The sequence below is a fragment of the Sus scrofa genome, chromosome 13 (assembly GCF_054392235.1).
Source record: "Sus scrofa isolate SSC_HxYL_T2T_F1_AM1 chromosome 13, Sscrofa_HxYL_maternal_Yorkshire_Landrace_v2.0, whole genome shotgun sequence".
Taxonomy (NCBI): domain Eukaryota; kingdom Metazoa; phylum Chordata; class Mammalia; order Artiodactyla; family Suidae; genus Sus; species Sus scrofa.
Genome location: NC_139395.1, coordinates 153,246,862 through 153,270,087, shown reverse-complemented (window position 1 = coordinate 153,270,087; position 23,226 = coordinate 153,246,862). Strand labels below are relative to the sequence as shown.

General features: G+C 38.3%; 1 protein-coding gene across 4 annotated transcripts in view; it reads left to right on the top strand.

Moving 5' to 3' along the window:
- Window positions 1–7,098: 7,098 nt before the first annotated feature.
- Window positions 7,099–23,226, top strand: part of CD86 (CD86 molecule) — a 76,716-nt gene continuing 60,588 nt past the window's right edge. For all 4 annotated transcript variants that reach the window (XM_084987073.1, XM_005654045.4, XM_005654043.4 and 1 more), the window contains exon 1: window positions 7,099–7,149. In XM_084987073.1, coding sequence (XP_084843199.1) covers window positions 7,118–7,149 — 32 coding nt within the window. In that variant the 5' untranslated portion in view covers window positions 7,099–7,117. The remainder of the gene's footprint in view (window positions 7,150–23,226) is intronic.

The following is a 23,226-nucleotide window of genomic DNA, read 5'->3' as shown; positions in this document are numbered from 1 at the left end:
CTGATTTATTTCACTCAGGATGAGAGTCTCTAGTTCCATCCATGTTGCTGCAAATGGCATTATTTTGTTCTTTTTTGTGGCTGAGTAGTATTCCATTGTGTTTATATACAATCCAATCATCTGTTGATGGCCATTTGGGTTGTTTCCATGTCTTGGCTATTGTGAATAGTGCTGCAATGAACATGCGGGTGCATGTGTGTTTTTCAACGAAAGTTTTGTCTGGATATATGCCCAAGAGTGGGATTGCTGGGTCATATAGTAGTTCTGTGTATAGTTTTCTTTTTTTTTTTTTTTTTTGTCTTTTTGCCATTTCTTGGGCTGCTCCTGTGGCATATGGCAGTTCCCAGGCTAGGGGTCTAATCGGAGCCGTAGCCACCAGCCTATGCCACAGCCACAGCAATGTGAGATCCGAGCCGCGTCTGCGACCTACACCACAGCTCACGGCAATGCCGGATCCTTAACCCACTGAGTAAGGCCAGGGATCGAACCTACAACCTCATGGTTCCTAGTCAGATTCGTTAACCATTGAGCCACAATGGGAACTCCTGTGTATAGTTTTCCAAGGTACCTCCATACTATTCTCCGTAGTGGTCACACCAGCTTACATTCCCACTAACAGTGCAGGTGGGCTCCCTTTTCTCCACACCCCCTCCAGCATTTGTTATTTGTGGACTTAGTAAAGATGGCCATTCTAACTGGTGAGAGGTGGTATCTCCTGGTATTTTTGACTTGCATTTCTCTAATAATCAGGGATGTTGAGCATTTTTTCATGTGCTTGTTGGCCATCTGTATATCTTCCTTGAAGAAATGTCTATTCAGCTCTTTTGCCCATTTTTCAATGAAGTTGTTGGCTTTTTTGCTGTTGAATTGTATAAGTTGTTTGTATATTTTAGAGATTAAGCCCTTGTCAGTTGTGTCATTTGAAACTATTTTCTGCCATTCTGTAAGTTGTCTTTTTGTTTTCATTTTGGTTCCCTTTGCTGTGCAAAAGCTGGTCAGTTTGATTAGGTCCCATTGGTTTATTTTTGCTTTTATTTCTGATGCTTTGGGAGACTGGCCTGAGAAAACATTTGTAAGGTTGACATCAAAAAAAGTTTTGCCTATGTTCTCTTCCGGGAGTTTTATGGTGTCTTGTCTTCTATTTAAGTCTTTAAGCCATTTTGAGTTTATTTTCATGCATGGTGTGTGGGTGTGTTCTATTTTCATTGATTTTCATGCAGCTGTCCTGGTTTCCCAGCAATACTTAATGAAAAGACTTGTCTTTTTCCCATTTTATGTTCTTGCCTCCCTTGTCAAAGATTAATTGACCATAGGTGCCTGGGTCTATTTCTGGGTTTTCTGTTCTGTTCCATTGGTCTTTGTGTCTGTTGTGGTACCACTGTCACACTGTCTTGATGACTGTGGCTTTTTAATATTATCTGAAGTCTGGGAGAGTTATGCCTCCTGTTTGGTTTCTGTTCCTCAGAATTTCTTTGGCAATTCTGGGTCTTTTGTGGTTCCATTTAAATTTTTGGATTGTTTGTTCTAGTTCTGTGAAAAATGTCATGGGTGATTTGATAGGGATTGCATTGAATCTGTAGATTGCTTTGGGTAGTATGGTCATTTTTACAAAATTAATTTTTCTAACTCAGAAGTATGGAATATCTTTCCATTTCTTTATATCTTCTTTAATTTCTTTGATTAATGTTTTATAGTTCTCAGCATATAAGTCCTTTACCTCCTTGGTCAGCTTTATTCCCAGGTGATTTGATCTTTTGGGGGTGCAATTTTAAAAGGTATTGTACTTTTGTATTCCTTTTCTAATATTTCATTGTTAGTATACAGAAATGTGACTAATTTCTGAATGTTAATCTTATATCCTGCTACTTTGCTGAATTTGTTTGGGTTTAGTCCTTAGGATTTTCTATATATAGTATCATGTCATCTGCATACAGTGATGGTTTTACCTCTTCTCTTCCTATTTGGATGCCTTTTATTTCTTTTGTTTGTCTGATTGCTGTGGCTAGGACTTCCAGTACTATGTTGAATAAGAGTGGTAAGAGTGGGCATCCTTGTCTTGTTCCAGACTTTAGTGGGAAGGCTTTCAGCTTTTCTCCATTGAGTATTATATTTGTTGTGAGTTTTTCATAAACAGCTTTAATTATTTTAAGGTATGCTCCTTCAATACCCACTTTGGTAAGAGTTTTGATCATGAAAGGATGTTGGACTTTGTCAAATGCTTTCTCTGCATCTATTGAGATGATTGTGTGGTTTTTTACTTTTCTTTTGTTAATGTGGTGTATGACTTTGATTGATTTGCATATGTTGAACCATCCCTATTCTTGTGCACCTGGGATGAATCCTACCTGGTTATGGTGTATGATCTTTTTTATATATTGTTGCATTCAGTTGGCTAAAATTTTGTTGAGAATTTTTGTGTCTATATTCATCAAAGATATTGGCTGATAGTTTTCTTTTTTGGTGGTATCTTTGTCTGGTTTTGGAATTAGGGTGATGGTGGCATCATAGAATGTCTTTGAGGGTTTTCTTTCTTCTTCAACCTTCTGAAAAAGTTTATGGAGGATGGGTATAAGTTCCTCTTTGTATGTTTTGTAGAATTCACCTGGTCCTGGACTTTTATTTGTAGGGAGTGGTTTTATGACATATTCAATTTCATTTTTAGTGATCAGTCTGTTCAGTTGATCTATTTCGTCTTGATTCAGTTTTGGCAGGCTGTACGTCTAGAAAGTTGTCCATTACTTCTAGGTTGTCAAATTTGTGGGCATACAATTGTTCGTAGTATTCTCTCATGGTTTTTTGTATTTCTGTAGTATCAGTTGTGACTTCTTTTTCATTTCTTATTTTGTTTATTTGGGTTTTTTCTCTCCTCTTCTTGGTGAGTCTAGCCAGAGGTTTGTCAATTTTGTTTGCCTTTTCAAAGAACCAGCTCTTGGTTTTATTGATTTCTTCTATTGTTTTTTAATCTCTATTTTATTGATTTCTTCTTTGATCTTTATGATTTCATTCCTTCTGCTGACTTTAGGTTTTGTCTAATTTGAATTATATTTGCTTAATCTTAATAATATACAAAAACTTACCTCCTTTAAAGTTCTTTTACCCTTTTCATTGTTGATATTACAAAATTATATTTAAAAATATTTTATTCAAGTATATTTTATGTATAGTGTTGTGATAAAATTATATCTTTATTCATTGTATGCTTCCAAACATATACTAATAAGTATAAAAATGCATTAATCTCTTAAATTATGTAGAAAACAAAGCATAGAGTTACAAATCTAAGTTACAATAACACAAGCTTTTAGAATTGCCCAAGTATTTACCTGAATTGAGAGGTTTCTTTATTCTTTTTAGGGTCATAACCATGGCATATGGAAGTTCCCAGGGTCAAATTGGAGCTATAGCTGCCAGCCTATGCCACAGCCACAGTGAGGTGAGATCCAAGCTGTGTCTGTGACGTATACCACAGCTCATGGCAATGCTGGATCCCTAACCCACTAAGCCTGGTTAGGGATTGAACCTGGATCCTCATGGTTCCTAGTCAGATTTATTTCCACTGCACCACAACAGGAACTCCCAAGATCTTTATTTCTTTATATGGCTTTGAGTTACTATGTGGTTTGCTTTCATTTCACCCTGCAGGATTCCCTTGATCATATCTTGCAGAGAAAATCTAGTAGTAACCAACTCTCTAAGTTTTTGTTTACCTAAGAATGATTTAATTTTCCCCTAATTTTTAAAGGACAGCTTTTCCATGTATAAGGTTGTTGGCTGACAGCTTTTTTCTTTCTTTTTTTAAAAATTTTAGCACTTTGAATGTATTGGCCCATGGCATTCTGATCTCCAAAGTTTCTAATGAGAAATATGGTGATAATCTTATTGAAAACACTTTGTATTTGACAAGTCCTTTTCATCTGGTGCTTTGAAGATTCTCTCTTTGTATTTAGCTTTCAGAAGTTTCATCATAATATGTTTCAGTATAGGTCTCTTTGAGGTTCTCTTACTTAGAGTTTGTTGAGCTGCTTGTATATATATATTCATGTCTTTCATCAAATTTGTGATGTCTCTGCCCCCCCATTTTCCTCTCATTTCCTCCTAGGACTCTTACAATGAGTATGTTGGTTGATCTGATAGTGTCCCATGGGTACCTTAGGCTCTGATTATTTTTATTCATGTTTTCTCTTTCTGTTCCTCAATCTTGATCATTTCTTTTGACTTATCTTCAAGTTCACTGATTCTTTCTTCTGCTCAAATTTTCCTTTGAATCCTTCTAGTGAATGTTTCATTATAGTTATTGTACTTTTTATTTTATATTTTATTATATTTTATTTTACTTTATTTTATTTCATTTCATTTCATTTTTATGGATGCACCCACAACATAAGGAAGTTCCAAGGCTAGGGGTTGAATTGGAGCTGCAGCTGAGGCCTACACCACAGCCACAGGAATATCAGATCCAAGCCACATCTGTGACTTATTCTATAATTTGTGGCAATGCCAGATCCTTAACCCACCGAGCGATGCCAGGGATCAAACCCACATACTCACAGAGACCACTTTGGATCCTTAACCCACTGAGCCACAATGGCAACTCCTGTAATTTTTAGCTCTATAACTTTTGGTTTCTTTTTAGGTTTCTAATCTCTCTATTGATACTTCCATTTTATTCATACATCATTTTATTGACTTTAGGTAAGTTTTCATTTTAATAGATCTGCCATCAAGTCCTTATCAAGAACAGTTTCTGTTGATTTTTTTTCCTTTGAAGGGGCTGCATTTTCTGTTTCTTTATATACATTTTGATTTTTTTGTTGTTGCTAAAAACTGGACATTTGAATCTAATAATGTGGCAACTCTCAAAATCCACTTTTCTTAGTAGTTTCCTTTTTTATTCTTTTTGTTGTTGTTGTTGTTGTAGGCTGTCTCTGTGCCAAGGATCATCCTGAGGTATAAATCTGAGATCTTCTCAGGTCTTTTGTGATTTGTGTCTCCCTGGGCATGCCTGGTCACTTTCCAATTTTCCCCACATATACAGTTTCTTTTGAATTTCCTAGTCTTTAATATCTGGCTCCAAAAAGGGGGGAAAGAGAAAAATTCAGGGGAAATAATGGCACCAGTCTTTTAAACCCCTATAATCAGCTTGAGGGGGAGGGGCTTGCAACAATGAGGACAGGTCAATAACAATGATTCCTCATCTCTTTGCACTTCTCTATAAGAAGCAGCAATTAAAGATCAGAACATAGATCTCAGATATTTGAAGTATAGGGTCTTGTTTTGTCCACCCTGATTCATGCAAGCTGTGTGCAAGATGCTTCAGGAACTTGTATACAACTGCCTGTGTTTGGAGCTGAGAGTGGGAGATGGGGAGTTGCTCTTGTGCCAAAACCTGAAATTGACAGAAATTAACCACAACTTGCAGTCCAAACATTATCCCAGAAATGGAAAGCCTTCAACAGACTACAGAATTCCAAAACTGTTACAGCAGACACATTCTGCCAATGTAAAATTGTTGTCTAGGTGGTGAGACAGATTCCTGGTGCTTTCTTCTCTGCCATCTTCCCAGAATCCTACCTAATTTTTTTCTTAACATTCTGATCTTCTAAACTACTTAAAATAATGTTTTAGTCTTAGCTCTATATGTTTAATTGGCTTTCAGCCTTACTACTGTTTTATTTATTTTTCAATCAAAGCATTTTCATTTTTAGGCTTTCAATTTTAATTCATTTCTAACTGTCCTGAAACATATCTTTAATTAATTTAAGAAGGTTTTCTGGGAGTTCCCATTGTGGCACAGCAGAAACGAATCCAACTAGGAACCAAGAGCTTATGGGTTCATCCCTGGCCTTGCTTAATGGGTTCAGGATCCGGCGTTGCCATGAGCTGTGGTGTAGGTTGCAGATGCGGCTTGGACCTGGAGTTGCTGTGGCTGTGGCATAGGCCGGTGGCTATAGCTCCGATTAGACCCCAGCCTGGGAACCTCCATATGCTGTGGGTGTGGCCCTAAAAAGAAGGACAAAAAGGAAAAAAAAAAAAAAGATTTTCTTATGGTAGTATTTTTGTTATTGTTTTTCTGTCTGCTTAGTAATATATTCCTATTGACTTCACACTTAACTGTCATCTAATCTGAATAGAGAATGCTACCACAAAACTCTATGGATAATGTTCTGTGGTTGCTGACCTTGCGGGTTAAGAGGCCTAGCTGGTTTAATGTTCTCTGCAGTCATCCTACTTTAAATTTTTTTAAGTTTTCTTTTTCTTTGGAATTTAAAATGCTCACAATGATTTATCTGGATAAAAATCCATTTTCTTAAAAATTTCTTGATAATCTGAACACTTTGCATTCCTTAACTGACCTTTTTAGTTCATATGCAGGAATTTCCTTTCTTCTGGTAATAGGCTCTACTTGATGAAGTTTATGCTTTTTCTGAAATACATCTTTTAATTTTAGGATACTGCTTTTTTTTCAGGTCCCTATTTCAGGAGTGCTCTTTTTGACCTATTTAATCTTTGGCTATAGTAGGAATGACATAATAGGAGCAGTAGTTTTTGTTTACCCTCCTAGGTTCTGCAGCTCTCATAGGAAGACATCTCCTTGCCTCTGAAGTTCAGTGAAATTTTCCATCATCTTGTGGTTGAAATCACAGGGGGGAGGTTACTTACTTCCAATCCACATCTATAATAAATCACACTTTTTATTGTCTTACCAAAATCTGGTACAATGTTCTTTTGTTCCATTTTATAGATGCAGAGTTTTTTTCTCTTTTAATTATCTTACTTCCTAGGTTTTTTGAGGGAGTTTCAAGAGGAGATAGGGTTACTCATCCTTATCTTATTGCCAGGTCTGGAACTCAAGCCACTGAACTATTACTCAAAAAATATATTTAGACTCAGGTCAACAAATTAAAATGTAAGAAAAGAGTTAAATTTCTTGCACAAGTGTTGGCAAAATCTGTAGAAAAAAAAAGAGGAACCGCATTTAATAAAGAAAGTTGCAGAGCACACAGTCATTGAGGAGGAAGGCTTTCACAGGCGTGGGAGGGGTTTCTCCTCCTACTGCAGCACAGACTAGCACAGACAGACAGACTGACAAGCAGGGTCATTCCCAGACATTACCCCAATGGCAGAAACAGTGAAGATGGGTCTCGGCTGGTGAGTGATCATTTTTCTTCTTCTTTGAAATGCAGTTATGAGTTATGTGACCTCAGCATCAGGCTGAGGTTGAGGATGGTGCTATGTTTTCTGTCTTTCCGTCCCAAGAATTCTAATGATGTATTAAGGGCACATTTATGCGGGAGCCAAAAGCAGGAACACAGGGACCTGCTGCAAAAGGTTACTTAAAGTCTTAAAGCCATTCTCCCTTCTTGCTCCATCACTCTAGGTTGATCCTATACCTCCACAGCAGGGAAGCTTTTAAAAAATTCCAACCAAAGACATTTGACTACTAATTCAAGATGAGAATTATCTGAGTTGCCAAAAAAAGTTTATCAGCCATTGGGGTTTTTTAAGTGATTAATTTTGATTTTTTAGAATTTGTTTTTCAAATATTTAAATGATGCAGTTGTTGACTGCAAGAATAAGGAACTTTTTAAAAGCCTGTACAAGAATAACAAATGACGAAGTAAATTCAATGTACATGAAGGCCAGTTTTGTTTGGGTGTCGGGAATAAGATAGAGAAGGTAGAAGGAGAGAGGACAAGGAAAAGGAAGAAGAATAAGAGGTCTAAGAGGTATAAGAAGAAAATGCAGACCCTAGATATTGAGTCACTAACAGGCCATGGGAGATTCTGAGTAGGGTGAGGTAGCAGAAAGAGGTGGGGTATTTCAACTAGCTACTTGGTATTGAACATGCATGCTGTGTTGTGTACTTTATTAGTAGTATTCCACCGAATTTTAATTTTGCAAATGACTCTCGGGCAGATAATATCATCATTGTATGTTATGGATGAGACAACTGTGGTTTAAAGAGGCCAAATAATTAGCTAAAGGTCAAACTGGTCATGAGGAGTAAAGCTAAAATCTTTCTTTCCACTTCACCCTGCACCACAAGTTTTCTCTGTGCTCTGTCAGCCCCCATGGCAGTGACTTACTAGAAGTCACACCCACTCCTTTCTTGTATGGTGGCAACTGGAGTCTTTCATTATTTCCTATTGTTCTTTGAAAATCTATATAATCCTCCTCTACCCAGTGCTTAAGGTTTGAGAGACAGTTTTGCTGCCTGTATTTCAGAAGATTAGAATTTAATTTCTGGGAGTTCCCTTTGTGGCTCAGTGGTTAATGAACCTGACTAGGATTCATGAGGATGCAAGTTTGATCCCTGGCCTCGCTCAGTGGGTTAAGGATCCAGCGTTGCTGTGAGCTGTGGTATAGGTCACAGATGTGGCTCAGATCCCGCGTTGCTGTGGCTGTGGTTTAGGCCAGCAGCTGTAGGTAGCTCTGATACAACCCCTAGTCTGGGAACTTCCATATGCTGTGGGTGTGGCCCTAAAAAAAGCAACAACAACAACAACAACAAATAATTTAATTTCCCAATAAAGATTATTTTCCCTCCAGTGAAAATTTAAAATGTTACCCATGTATGAAGTAAGCAATATCAGAATTTGTAATTTTTGTGGAACCATAGAAGTGGTACCCCTTCATTGTACTAACACTACGTGCAGATATCAATAGAACTACAGGCCATTGTCTACGTTGTTCTTATTAAGATTTTTTTTTTTGTCTCACAGTGCCTTAAAATTGATCATGAATAGGAAATTTTAAAATACAAACATCCAATAATATTTAGTCTTATCTGAAATAAAATGCACATTTCAACATTGGAACAAGATTTTTCTTTTATTGAAGTGGCAAACATTTTGTTTTAAAAGCAAGCATGCAAGTAAGAACTATGTGTTTCTAAGGAGGGAGCAACCCTTGTTATCTGTGAATGATATAATCTTCCAGACAATAATCTGGTGGTACATATCAAACACCCTTAATATGTATATGCCCTTTAACCGGGTAGTTTAACTTTTAGGAATTTATTGTAAGGGCACTATCATATATATACATTTGTAAAGTTTTAGTGACATGGGTATTTTTCTTGCCATTATTTCTCATAGGGAAAATCTTAGAAACAACTTAAATGTCTAAACATAAGTAGTTGATGAATTATGGAAGGTCCATAATGGAATAACATGCGATCATTAAAAATTCTATGGTAGACCAGTTATTAATGTGTCTAGCTTAAGAAAAAAAATAGAATGTACAGTGCTACTACTTTCATACATAATGCACACAATGTTAATGTTAATCAGAAATACAGAAGATTTTTATTTTCAACTTTGTGCTTTTGAACTTGGGTCACATCTTCAGGAAGAAAAATAAAATTAGATATTTAAGAAAAAGAAACCAATAGCTGGCTTCTCTCAGAAAAGCAGACAGCTGTCTGGTGGTGCATGATTTGTGAAGTTCCATTGTTTAGGAGGTTGGCCCTTTGTGTTTAACTTTTTAGTCTCTTGACCCCTCCTCAAAATATACTGACACTACCTATAAATCATGAGATCCTGACAGGCCTGTTTTCATAGAATACTCTATGTGGAAGAGACCAGAGTGCCCATTTCCTTATTTTACAAACAGATAATACGGCTCTAGAGTGAACTGAACAATGAGTGGCAGAACAGTGCAGTGGTTAAGTAGCCACATTTAGGAACTAGAGTGCTGGAATTTGTGTCCAGCTTCTCCTACTTTCTAGCTATGTGACTTTGGACAAGTTTCTCAAAAACTGAAATCTTTAGTTTCTTATTATATAAATATGGGGATGACTGTGATACCTTGTAAGGTGGTTGTGAGAGTTTAATGAGATAATCCATGTAAAAGTGACTAGAACCTTACTGCTAAGTACTCAGTGATTATATGAGTTGTTTTTATTACTATTACTGTTAGGATTAAGAAATAGAAGGGAGGTCCTTTGTCCAAAATGATACAGCTACTCGAAGGCAATGCTAGGATGGAATTCAGTAAAGGTTTTTTCCAGATGAAGTGTTCAATCCCCTCTGAGCCTGTCAAGACAACCCTAGGCTGGGCCCTCAGGGGAGCTGACATGAAAGGTGGAGCCCAAGGACAAGACAAGCCACTTCCTGGGAATGACTCTGATCACAATGGGAAGCCAAATGTTGGAAAAGAGAATGAGGCTAAGGAAGCCAAGAGCCAAGTTAGATGCAGGGCTGAAACCGGCAGCAAAGAGCTAGCCCTAGAGAGAAGTGATGGCTCAGCAACCCTCCTGAGGCTTTTATGGACCACCAGCTGTGAGGGTAATGGGTCAACACCCAAGGTCTAGGTGATTGAATAGACAAATGAGGTGTTGGGGAGGTGGGAATTGCAATTATAGCTGTGAGATGATGCTTGAGAGGTAGCACTTATAGGGGATTAAGCTAGAATCTGGGAGGGACAAGAATAAGGAGCTCCCCAAGCCCAGGATCCATTGTGATTATCCTAAAATTACAGCCTAATTTTGAAGAATCATAAACAAGCCAAAATGCAATAAAATATGTTTTAAAAATTCCTTTAAACAATAAGATCCTATTGAATAGCACAGGAAACTATATCCAATCTCCTGGGACAGACCATGATGGAAAATAATACTTTAAAAAAGAATGTGTAGAAATTGGCACAATATTATAAATCTACCACACTTTAATAAAAAATTTTTAAAAATTCCTCTGGCAGCACAGTACAGAACTGATCTGAGGTAACAAAAAAAGAATCATTTGAGAAACTATTGGACTTATAGGACTATAGGAAACTAACCCAAGGAGAGGTATTGAGGGCATGAAACTAGGGCAGCTATGGTGCCATAAGAGAGGAGAGGATGCATTTGGGAGAAGTTTAAGCACTAGAATTGAGAAGATTTGGTTTCTGACAGATATGGACTCAGAAACAGAGACCTAAGTACACAGTGGCATCTTCACAAAATAGGGGATATAATAAGTGGAAGGGGTTGGGCCAAGGAGAAAAAGAAGACAAAAGTTGAGTTAATTTTTTAACTCGAATTTTATTACATTTATAGTTGTACAATGATCATCACAACCCAATTTTAGAGAATTTCCATCCCAATCCCCAGCCCATCCCCCTACCCCCCAACCTGTCTCCTTTGGAAACTGTTAAGTTTTCAAAGTCTGTGAGTCAGTATCTGCTCTTCAAAGAAGTTAATTGTGTCCTTTTTTAAGATTCCACATGTAAGTAATAGCATATGATGTTGGTGTCTCACTGTCTGATTAACTTCACCTAGCATGATAATTTCTAGGTCCATCCATGTTGCTGCAAATGCCATTATTTCTTTCTTTTTAATGGCTGAGTGATATTCCATTGTGTATATGTACCATATCTCCTTTATCCGCTCCTCTGTTGATGGGCATTTAGGTGGTTTCCATGTCTTGGCTATTGTATAAAGTGTTGCAATAAACATTGGAGTACATGTATCTTTTCGATTGCGGGTTTTCTCTGGATAGATGCCCAGGAGTGAGATTGATGGATCAAATGGTAATTCTGTTTTTAGTTTTCTGAGGAATCTCCATATTGTTTTCCACAGTGGTTGCACCAATTTACATTCCCCCCAACAGTGTAATAGGGTTCCCTTTTCTCCACACCCTCTCCAGCATTTATTGTTTGTATAATTTTTGATGATGTTCATTCTAGCTGGTATAAGGTGGTACTTCACAGTTGTTTTGATTTGCATTTATCTAATAATTAGTGATGTTGAACATCTTTTTATGTGTTTTTTGGCCATCTGTATATCTTCTTTGGGGAATTGTCTTTTTAGAAAAAGTTAAATTTTTTAATATGCTGAATTTCTGCTCCTTTGGAAAAACTAGATGATGATGTTCAAGTAGACAAGTGGATATATATGTGTAAAGCTCAAGAAAGAGGTATAGGCTGGAGTAAATATTAAGAGTCTTCAGCATATGTGCAGGTGATACCAACAAGGACCTACTGCATAGCACAGGGAAGTATACTGAATATTTTGTATAACCTATAAGGAAAAAGAACCTGATAACTGAATCACTTGGCTGTACACCTGAAACTAACATAACCTTGTAAATCGACTATACTTCAAATTTTAAAAAAGAAAGAAAAAGAAAAATTAAGTACAGGTGAAAGCTGAAATTCTCATTGTGGGTAAGATCACTAGGGAGAGGGAGGATGGTGGAATGAGAAGAAGCCAAGGGTGGAACCTGGAAAATGTTGACATTTCAGGAGGTAGATGAGGATAAAGAGGCCACAATAGACATGGAGGAGGGACTAGAAAGATTGGAGTGAAGCAGGAAAAAGGGATGCCATAGAAACAAAGGGAGTAGAGAGCTGCAAGGAAGAGGAAGAGGTGATGATGCAAAGACAAAGCACATTTACCAGACTTCCATATTGAGCACATGAAATAGAGAAAAAGTGACTCTAAGGACTGTTAGGGGTTGAACTGAGTCCTCTCAAAATTCCCATTTGAAGTCTTAACCTCCAGTACCTTGGGATATGACCATATTTGGAGATAAGGTCTTTACAGAGATAATCAAGTTAAAATGAAGTCATTAAGGTGGGCCCTAATTCAAGGTGTCTGATACACTTAAAAATAAGAGGACATTTGGACTCAGAAACATCCATGGAGCAGAGTTCCCGACATGGTTCAGTGGTTAACGAACCCGACTAGTAACCAGGAGGTTGAGGGTTTGATCCCTGGCCTTGCTCAGTGGGTTAAGGATCTGGAGTTGCTGTGAGCTGTGGTATAGGTCGAAGATGTGGCTTGGATCCCACGTTGCTGTGGCTGTGGTGTAGGCTGGTGGCTGTAGCTCCAATTAGACCCCTAGCCTGGGAAACCCCCATATGCTGTGGGTGCGGCCCTAAAAAGACAAAAGCCCCCCTGCCCCCCCCAAAAGAAACATGCATGGAGTGAAGACACTGTGATGTGACATGGAGAAGTTGATGGCCAACTACAAGCCAAGAAGAGGGGCCTGGAATGGACCCTCCCTTCACAACCCTCAGAAGGAGCCAGCACTGCTGACACCTTCATTTCAGATTTCTGCCTTCCAGAACTGTGAGACAATAAACTTCTGTTGTTTTAACTTCTCAGTTTGTGGTACTGTGTTACCACAGCCCTGACAAACGAATACATTTATTTGGTGGGTGTACAGAAGCCTCTGGTGAGAGTGTATATAGCCAGGGAAAGAGACTGTGAATAAGTGTCCCAGAGAGGTGGGGAGAAACCAAAAAAGGATTAGGTCACCTAAGCTAAGAGGAGAAAAATATTTCACAAAGCCGAGGGTAGTCACGGTGTCAAGTTCTGCAGAAAGGTGAAGTAGGCAAATGACTGAAAATGTCAGTCCAGAGGTCTTTGGTGACCTCGGCAGAGCACTCCCAGCTGAGTCGAGGGGGTAGGTTTAGGGAGCAGAGCACAGAAACAGCAAATAGACCACTCCTGCGAAACACTTAGGGATGAAAGGGGACCAATTCACTGGACCACACTCACCTATGGTGCCCATAAAAGGCCACATGGAGACAGCCCAGCATCAGTCAGCCAGACCTGGAGTCTCCTCTGCTTTTGGCAGCTGTCCTTTCACATGTTGGCTGTTTGGTACCGACACAGATTCCATTCTTCCTTATTAAGCCATAAGAAATGTGTTATTCAAGGCTTCTCAGAGGTGAAGCCTGTGGCAAATCTGATGATGTAAAAGAAAAAAAAAAAAACAAGCCTGACTAGAATTTGAGGGATCACTCACTTATGTCAATAAGTAGGAAAAACGTAGTCGAATTGGAATAGGGAAGTATTTCTTAGTAAGCTTTTAAGTCAAAATGAGCCTAAATTTTTCTTTCTGTAGCCTCAGCATATTACTGGCCAAACAATCCAAATGTCACAGTTCTGTATTATTGGGATTCAAATAGTAAGTTTGACTCTATCAGAATATCTAATAAAAATCCTAAAAAGAAATATTTAGTGAAGTAAACAAATTAGTCAATATCAGCCAGGAAATAAACATGGGGTAAAACCTGAAATACACACCCAAAAGATAAACCTAGACCATCACCTCCATCTTATAACTATTTTCAACCAACTAAACAATAAATCTGAAGCAGTGTGGAGAATATGGAAGTAAAAGCCAACACTATTATAATCTAACTGGGAATAGAAACCAACAATTAATGACTGACAAAAGAAATCCAATGCAGTTAATTGATTTAAAAAATATGAATAACAAAAAATGTTCACTTTCAGTGGACAGTGAAGAAACACCAATTCAGGAGTTCCCTGTCATGGCACAGTAGAAACGAATCTGACTAGGAACCATGAGGTTGTGGGTTCAATCCCTGGCCTTGCTCAGTGGGTAAGGATCCGGCATTGCCATGAGCTGTGCTGTAGGTCTCAGATGCGGCTCAGATCTGGCATTGCTGTGGCTCTGGCATAGGCCAGCAGCTGTAGCTCCAATTAGACCCGTAGCCTGGGAACCTCCATATTCCGCTAGTGCGGCCCTAAAAAGACCAAAAAAAAAAAAGACACCAATTCAAACACCAATGTGATATTTTCATTTATCAGATTAAACAGTAAACAAATAATCCAATTAGAAAATGAGCAAAAGATATAAAAATATTTCCCTCAAAAAGGATATACAGATGATAAGTAAGCACACGAAAATATGTTCAATATTATTTGCCATCATGGGAATGAAAATTAAAACCACAGTGAGATATCACCACATACCTATCAGAATGGCTAAAGTGAAAAATAATGGTAACACCAAATGCTGGCAGAATGCAGAGAAACTGGATCACTCATATACTGATATTGGGACTATAAAATGGTACAACCACTCTGGAAAATAGTTTGGCAGTTCTTACAAAATTAAACATACATTTACCATATAATCTAGTAATTGCACACCTGGGTATTTATCCCAGAGAAATGAAAAACTATGTTTACACACCAAAAAAATAGTGCATGAATCGTCATACCAGCTTTATTCCTAACAGTCAAAAACTGGGGGAAAAAAATGTCCTTCTGTGGGTGAATTTCTTCTGTGGGTTAAACAAACTGTGGTACACATATACCATGAATACTACTCAGCAATAAAAGGAAACAACTACTGATACACACAAAAACTTGGATGAATCTGCAGGGAATAATGCTAAGTGAAAGTGCCGATCCCAAAATGCTACTGTGTGATTCCTTTTTTATGACATCCTTCAAATAACAAAATCATCTGAGACAAGAACAGGCTGGTGGTTGCCATGGTTAGGGGTGGTGGAGAAAGGAAGAGGTGTGTGGCTACAGAGGGATAGCACCAGGGAGCCTTGTGGTCATGGAACAGTTCTGTATCTGATAATGGCAGTTGTTACATGAATCAACATGTGCGATAAAATTGCACAGAACTACACACATATACACATAGATGAGTGGAATGTAAAACTAGTGCAGAGGTTAATAGATGCAAACTATTGCCGTTGGAATGGACAAGCAATGAGATCCTGCTGTATAGCACTGGGAACTATACCTGGTCACTTATGATGGAGCATGATAGAGGATAATGTAAGAAAAAGAATGTATGTGTGACTGGGTCACCTTGCTGTACAGTAGAAAAGTGACAGAACACTGTAAACCAGGTCTCATGGAAAAAATAAAAATCATTATAAGAAAAAGGATATGTATGTGTGACTGGGTCACCTTGCTGTACAGAAAAGTGACAGACACTGTAAACCAGGTCTGACAGAAAAAATAAAAATCGCTATAAAAAATGAAAAAAAATAAAACTAGTCTGAATGAGCTCTGTGGATCAAACCAATGTCAATTCCCTGATTTTGACATTATATTAGTATTATGCAAGACACTACCATTGGAGCAAACTGAGTGAAGGGCACACAGGACCTCCTATATACTTTTTTTTAACTTCCTTTGTCTCTTTCATTAACTCAAAATAAAAATTTTAAAATGTAATTTTTAAAAAAACAAAATATTCATCTTCACTAAGAACTAAGCAAATGCCAGTGCAAATACCAATGACATATTTTCATTTATCAAACTAACAATTTATGTTTTGTTAGGGTGTAGGGATAATAATGCTCAGAGTATACAAGAAGGATGGTACTATCACATACTACTGACTGTGAATGGCTATAACCTTTCTGTATCATCTCAAAAGTGCTTATGCAAGCAAACTTGGCCACTGCCTATTTCTTCATGCTCTTACTAATTTTTTCAGTTCATTCAGCACCTCTGTTCCAGGCACAGTGCCACACATTAGAAACAGAATAAAGCTAAGTAAACATGATTTCTGTCCTCAAAGAGCACAACTTAGGGGTAAATATACCAAACATGATGATTTTTTTTTTTTTTAATATGAGTGAGGTGTGCAAATTTCCACCACAGCATGAAGGTAGATGTTTTCCATTTGTCTGTAGGTACTATTATGTCTTGGATAAATTTCAGAGATTTAAGTCAGGCTGGCATCAAGTAATAAGCAGTTAATAAGCTGTTCTGTACGTATTAGAAATAGCATCTTGCGGAAGTTACCCAGCTCCTTGAATTTCAGTACCTTCATCTGTAAAATGAGGCCACTAGTACTTACCAATGCCATGTGGGTTATAAGAATTCATAGGGGATGGAAAGTCTTGTCAAAATGATATGTCGTAGGCTTCACATTCTTTTTCTTTAAAATCTATTATTTTCTATATTTTTAATGAAGGCTTATATTTCTTTGGCTCTGCCTTTTCTGATACAGGTCTAGCAAATGGATTCTTACCTATTACCCAGAAGTTGCTATAATAGACCTCCTAATTATAGATAAGAGAAGGCCAGGTTCAGTGCAGATGAATAAGTCAAAAGCCAAACAAAAAAAGCCACCTAAAATATGTTTATGTAAGGTAGGATGCCAAAAACAGTAAAATGATATCCTGTCCTATAATTGGTAATCAAGTGACTGTCTTTACTAAGTTGTCTTTGAAACCCCCTTTTTCACCTTCTAGACTTCAGATATTTTATTTCTGCTATGTCTGCTTTAATTTATAAAATATAAAGACTTTTTTGCTCATTAGTCATCATGGGCAACAGTTCAAATTTACACTTCCAATTCTGCAAGTTATATTAACTACCATTTTTCTTTATCATAAAAAATGCTTACTCCTCTTGCTCTAATAATTTCACCATTAGTGATCTAGATAATTAAATCAGAGAAATGTTAACATATTTGTCTAAAAAAATGTTTATTACACCCATACTTAATATAGCAAAAAATAAAAATTGACCTAAATTTTCATAGTAGGTGAATGGTTAAGTAAACTAAGAATGAAGTTGATGATGACTTCTTAGTGACACAAGAAAACATAAGGCTATGGAATTATAAAGAAAATAAGGCACAGAAACAAGAGAGCAAGCAAATATGTCAAAATATTCATACTGATTACCTCTAAATTGGTGGATTTATAGAAAGAAGGAATTTTTCCTTTTGATGAATCTACAGTGAGTTTACATTGCTCTGCTAAGGAGGATGAAATAAAGGTAAAAAGTAATCTAGGAGTTCCCATCGTGGTGCAGTGGAAACGAATCCAACTAGGAACCATGAGGTTGCTGGTTCAATCCCTGGCCTTGCTCAGTGGGCTAAGGACTTGGCTTGGCCATGAGCTGTGGTATAGGTTGCAGACACAGCTCGGATCCTGCATTGCTGTGGCTCTGGCATAGGCTGGTGGCTACAGCTCCGATTAGACCCCTAGCCTGGGAACCTCCATGTGCTGTGGGTGTGGCCTTAAAAAGCCAAAAAAAAAAAAAAAAAAAAAAGGTAGTCTAGTGGTGAGGTCTGCAGACTCTTAAGTCATGACTGGCAAACATAGAATACCCATGGAGACCCTGAGATGTGAGTGATGCAGCCTTGTGGTTTATTATACCTTCACATTGTATGAATGCTGGAAGCTTTGTTACACCAGTGGATGAGCCCTATCCTGAGAGATGCTTCTGGTCATCACTCTATTGTTCTGGGTGCAAGCATGAGGTCCAGTACAACATAGTGTTATTTTTCAAGAGAAATAAAAAATGTAGACTTATAAATAAAACTTCCTGTTTTTTATACCCTGCCTCAATGTCTAGAACCATTTTCAAATAATTTCATAATGTTGCAGTGCCCAGGCCACTTGTTTTTACCTCTGAACTCAATACAACAGAGGTTTAGAGAAGGGGGAGGTAATTATGAATGGAGTGGTTTAGGAATATATTATATAGGGGCCAGGCTCTAGTGACTCGAGGCTAAAAAAGAGGGGGCTGAGACTATTTATTTATTAACTCATTCAATAGTTTTACTTAACATTGAGAAAATGAAGATGAAAGATCATCTCTTCAATAAGTGGTGCTGGGCAAACTGGACAGCTACATGTAAAAGAGTGAAATCAGGACACTCTCTAATATCAGGCACAAAAATAAACTCAAAAGGGATTAAACACCTAATTTAAGTCAAGATACTATAAAACTCCTAGAGGAAAACATAGTCAGAACGTTCTTGACATAAATAACAGCAACACCTTTTTTGATCCACCTCCAAAAATAATGACAATAAAAACAAAAATAAACCAATGGGACCTAACTAAACTCAAAAGCTTTGCACAGCAAAAGAAACCATTGCAAAAATGAAAAGATAACCCACAAAATGGGAGAACATCTTTGCAAATGATGCATTCAACAAGGGCCTAATCTCCATAATATACAAACAGCTCATACAACTCAACAACAAAAAAATCAAACAGCCCAATCAAAAAATAAAGAGAAGCCCTCAATAGACATTTCTTCAAAGAAGACATACAGTTGGCCAGTGGGCACATGAAAAAATGCTTAACATCACTGATTATTAGAGAAATGCCAATCTAAACTATAAAGAGAAAATGAAGATGAATCAGACAGAAATTTTATTAGAAGCCACCGAGGGAGGACGTTTCACCATAGCTAACATTTCTTACCATATGTCAGGCATTATGGTATACTATCTTACATCATATATTATTTCACTTAATCCTTACAATTCCAGGATGTAGGTACTACTATTATCCCCCACTTTACATAAAACTGAATCTTAGAGATGTTAAGCAACCTGCTCAGATCACATAGCTTATAACAAGCCAGGAATATAGACCGTAATGTGATGCAAGACCAAAGCTCTGAACAAGCTTGCTGTATATAATGGGAGGTCAGAGGAAGAAGAGATTACCTTTAGCAGCAAGAAAGATTTATAAAACAGAAAGATGTGAGCTCCAAGAAGTCTGTTTTGGGTCAGGGTCCAAAACAAGCTCTGACAACCAAGTGACATAGGTAAAAGTGAGAAAGACGTGGTCTGGGGTGGAGGTTAAAACCTAAAGGCTGGTAGGGCCAAAACAGTATGCAGACAGGCAACAGTCTTTTGAAAAAAAAGAAAAGAGAGGAGTTCCCATTATGGCTCAGTGGTTAACGAATTCAACTAGGAACCATGAGGTTATGGGTTCAATCCCTGGCCTTGCTCAGTGGGTTAAGGATCTGGCGTTGCCGTGAGCTGTGGTGTAAGTCACAGACGTGGCTCGGATCCCATGTTGCTGTGGCATAGGCTGGTGGCTACAGCTCCGATTAGACCTCTAGCCTGGGAACCTCCATATGCCTCAGGTGTGACCCTAAAAAGACAAAAAAGAAAAAAGGAAAAAAAGAAAAGAGACCTTAAATATAATACATTACTGGAGTTCCTGTTGCAGCTCAGTGGGTTAAGAACTTGGCTAGTATCCGTGAGGATGTGGGTTTGATCCCTGGCCTTGCTCATTGGGTTAAGGATTCAGCGTAGGTAGCAGACATGGCTCAGATCTGGAGTTGCTGTGGTTGGGGTGTAGGCGGGCAGCTGCAGCTCCTGTTTGACCCCTAGTCCAGGAACTTCCATACGCTGCAGGTGTGGTCTTAAAAAAGAAAAAAAAAATTCATTGCCAATATTTTAAAAATCTGGAGAATTCACATAAATTTGGATTTCCAGCTCCCCTGGGAAATCAGAATACCTAGTAACACTGGGCCCACATTCCCACAAGGTAATGACTAGTGAACCTGGCAGAGGCTGCTCAGCTTCCAATGGGATAGACTCTCTTCTCTGCCCAAGTGGCCTACTTTGTTCATTTACATTACCTGCCAGGACCGTGTAGGCACTTGAGTCTAAAAGCCTTGGCCTAGAGATTGAGGCATAAGCATATGGGAAGGAATAAGCAAATGGAACAAGGCAGGTAATTGGTGGGAGACAGATGCTAAGGGTGTTGAAAGTGTGGACCCTGCAAAAATGACCCTAAGGAGCCAGATCCTAAGGCAGAGGCTGCGTATATTTTTCCCTTCTACTGAGCTGGGAGTGTCCTCAAGGAGCTCTGCCTGGAGGTTGGAAGGAAGTGGATTGGGAGTGAGGAGAGAACTTGACTGAGGGCTCAGTGGAGAAGGTAGAAATTTGAGGAACTTGGAGAATTTAGACAGCAGGGAGTAGAAAAGTTAATGTGCCCATTCGGGGGCTCACCCAGGATTTTGTTTCCAGGAGAATTCTCTGGCTTATCACACAATTAGTAACATCACACAATTAGTGTTCATGGTTCCCAGAAAAAAAAAAAAAAAAGAAAAAAGGAAAACAGTAGTTCCCATCGTGGTGCAGTGGAAATGAATCTGACTAGGAACCATGAGGTTGCAGGTTCGATCCCTGGCTTTGCTCAGTGGGTTATGGCTCCAGTGTTGCTGTGAGCTGTGGTGTAGGTTGGCTCAGATCCTGAGTTGCTGTGGCTGTGACGTAGGCTGGCAGCTGCAGCTCCAATTTGACACCTAGCCTGGGAACCTCCATATGCTGTGGGTGCAGCCGCAAAAAAAAAAAAAAAAAAAAAAAGGAAAACATATTCAAACCCAGTCTCTTTAATGTCTCTAGCTGAATTTTCACACATACATGCAAAATGATCCCTTTACATACTACTTAGGTATTGATCTGAGTAGCTCATTCAGTTTAGGGGGGCCTTAGGAACAAGATTTCCTTAGAAGAAACTTTGAGCAGGTTACTTATTTCCCTAAGCCTCAGGTTCTTCATCTGTTAGAAGTTTAAATGGTTTCATTTTTCAGAAGGTAAGGACTGAGGGAGTGGATGGAACATATGAAATGCGTGGCTCAGAGTAGGAAGGAACAGTGACAGCTGTGACGAGCAGGAACAGGTTGAGGAACTTGCACAGATGTTGACCCTGGATCCTTATGATGACTGTGAGCTTGGTATTATTTTCCCCATTGACAAATTGAGGAAATTGATGTTTAGAGAAGTTTAGTAAGTTACTCAACATCACATAATTAGTAAGGGGCAGAGTGGAGAGACTTAGTCAAAAACTGCCAAACCACACCGAAAAAGTACGCTGACATCTATCTGATATTCTAATAATAGTCATATAGCATTATCAGCTAGAAATTAAAACAGACTCCATTCTATATCCCACTAAAACCTTGAGGTCACCAGCTGTGTGTCCCTGGGCAAGAGGCCTAACTTCTCTGAAATTCAGTTTCCTCATTTGTAAAAGTTTGTACATTTGTTGTACAGAGTAAATAAAGTAACACATTTAAAGTACTTAGCAGAGCATCTAGCTTATAAGTCATCAGCTTATAGATACTAGTTTTAAAACATCCACTGGACCTGTTCCTTTGTTAAGCACCAGGAATGCAAAGGGGAATGAAACATTCTCCTGCTTCTGTAGAACTCGGGATAGGAGGTTTTAGCACAAGTAGGAAACTGTGATAATTGAAGAATAAATCTTGTGATCAGGGAGCAAGGAGATGCAGATATTGTGAAAAGAGGAGGGAAGGATGGCAAAAGGGGGGGAGGGTTCAACTGTGAATTGTGGAATGATCTGGTATTTGAGGAAGAGGGACATTTTGCAGACAGAGAGGGCAGGAAAGTCATTCCAGGCAGAAGGAAGAGTTTGTGCAAAGGCAAAGAAGACAAAAAAGTCTTAAAAGGGCTTAAGAGGGTCAAAGAATAGTGAACAGTTAAAGTGGGACTAGAGGCTAAGTTATATGAGTTGACTGATAGAACCAGAAGAGAAAACTTGGATTGAGGCTGTGAAGGGCCTCATATGCCTGGCTAAGTAAGAAGTGTGACCACTAGCCTTGAGGAACAGGGAACAAGCCTTTAAAGCAAAGAAGTTTCATAATCAAATTATTTTTGATGAAAGATGATGGCAGGGTAAAGAATAATGAGCAGGAACTAGCCTGGAGGCTGTTGCAACAGTCTGAACAAGTGGTGATGAAGATCCTAACAATGGCCCCCAATAAATTGGAAGGGAATGGTGAGCAAGGGGAAGTGAGGGGTAATATAAACACATGTGTGAAATCCAAGGTATGAAAATGGCTTGGTCCTTTCTTACTTACCACAGGCATCCCAAAGGACCAAAACAAAAACACAGAATACCTCTTTTAAAAATAATCTCTTTTGTTTGTATGCAAATAGGCCATGCATAGTGAAAATGCAACTCAAGTGTGATGACAAATACAATATTTTGCCTCAAATCCATGAAACACGAAGATGGAACTGCTTTACTAATGCTGGCCTTCTTAAAAATTCCAACTCCTCGAATTAAAACTGTAGCTAACTGGCACAAGGTTACTTTGAAGTTGTTTTCAATCTTAAGCCAGATTTGAGGACATCTATTCAAGGTACTGTTCGAAAGAGGACTTCTTTTACTCATATCACTGAAGAGTAGGAAGAGTGGCATCTTGTTTTGCTGGAAAATTTCTTTCAGGTAGCAACACCTCTGCATGGTGGTGGACCTTTAGAACCTTCTAGATAAAGGTGTGTGAATGGAACTACAAAAATGACACCTCAATGGTTCTGCACCACCAACCTGAAAAGTGCAAATCCCAGTTGACAAATGCATATTTTAAGGGTTCACGGAAGTATTATGTGCATTGCTTTTGGTTACAAAGATGACAGAAGGAAGTGAGCCTTGGGTGTGCAGTACCCTCCCCCTCAACCCTGTTGTGAAATGGAAGCTTTAAAAAATCCAGTGGTTTTTTTTTTTTTTCCTTTAACAAGCTTAGTCATATTATGTGCTCTGTATGCCCCAGTCTTTTATTTTACTTTGTAGTGCACATTTTATTTATATTCCTATATAAATATTTTGCATAAAAAGGTGCTTTCACAGATCTTCGTGCTTCCCTAAATCTGAAATATGCCATCGTTTGTTAAAATGTGTTAGTTTTGTTATGTATTCTATTCCCTTCTC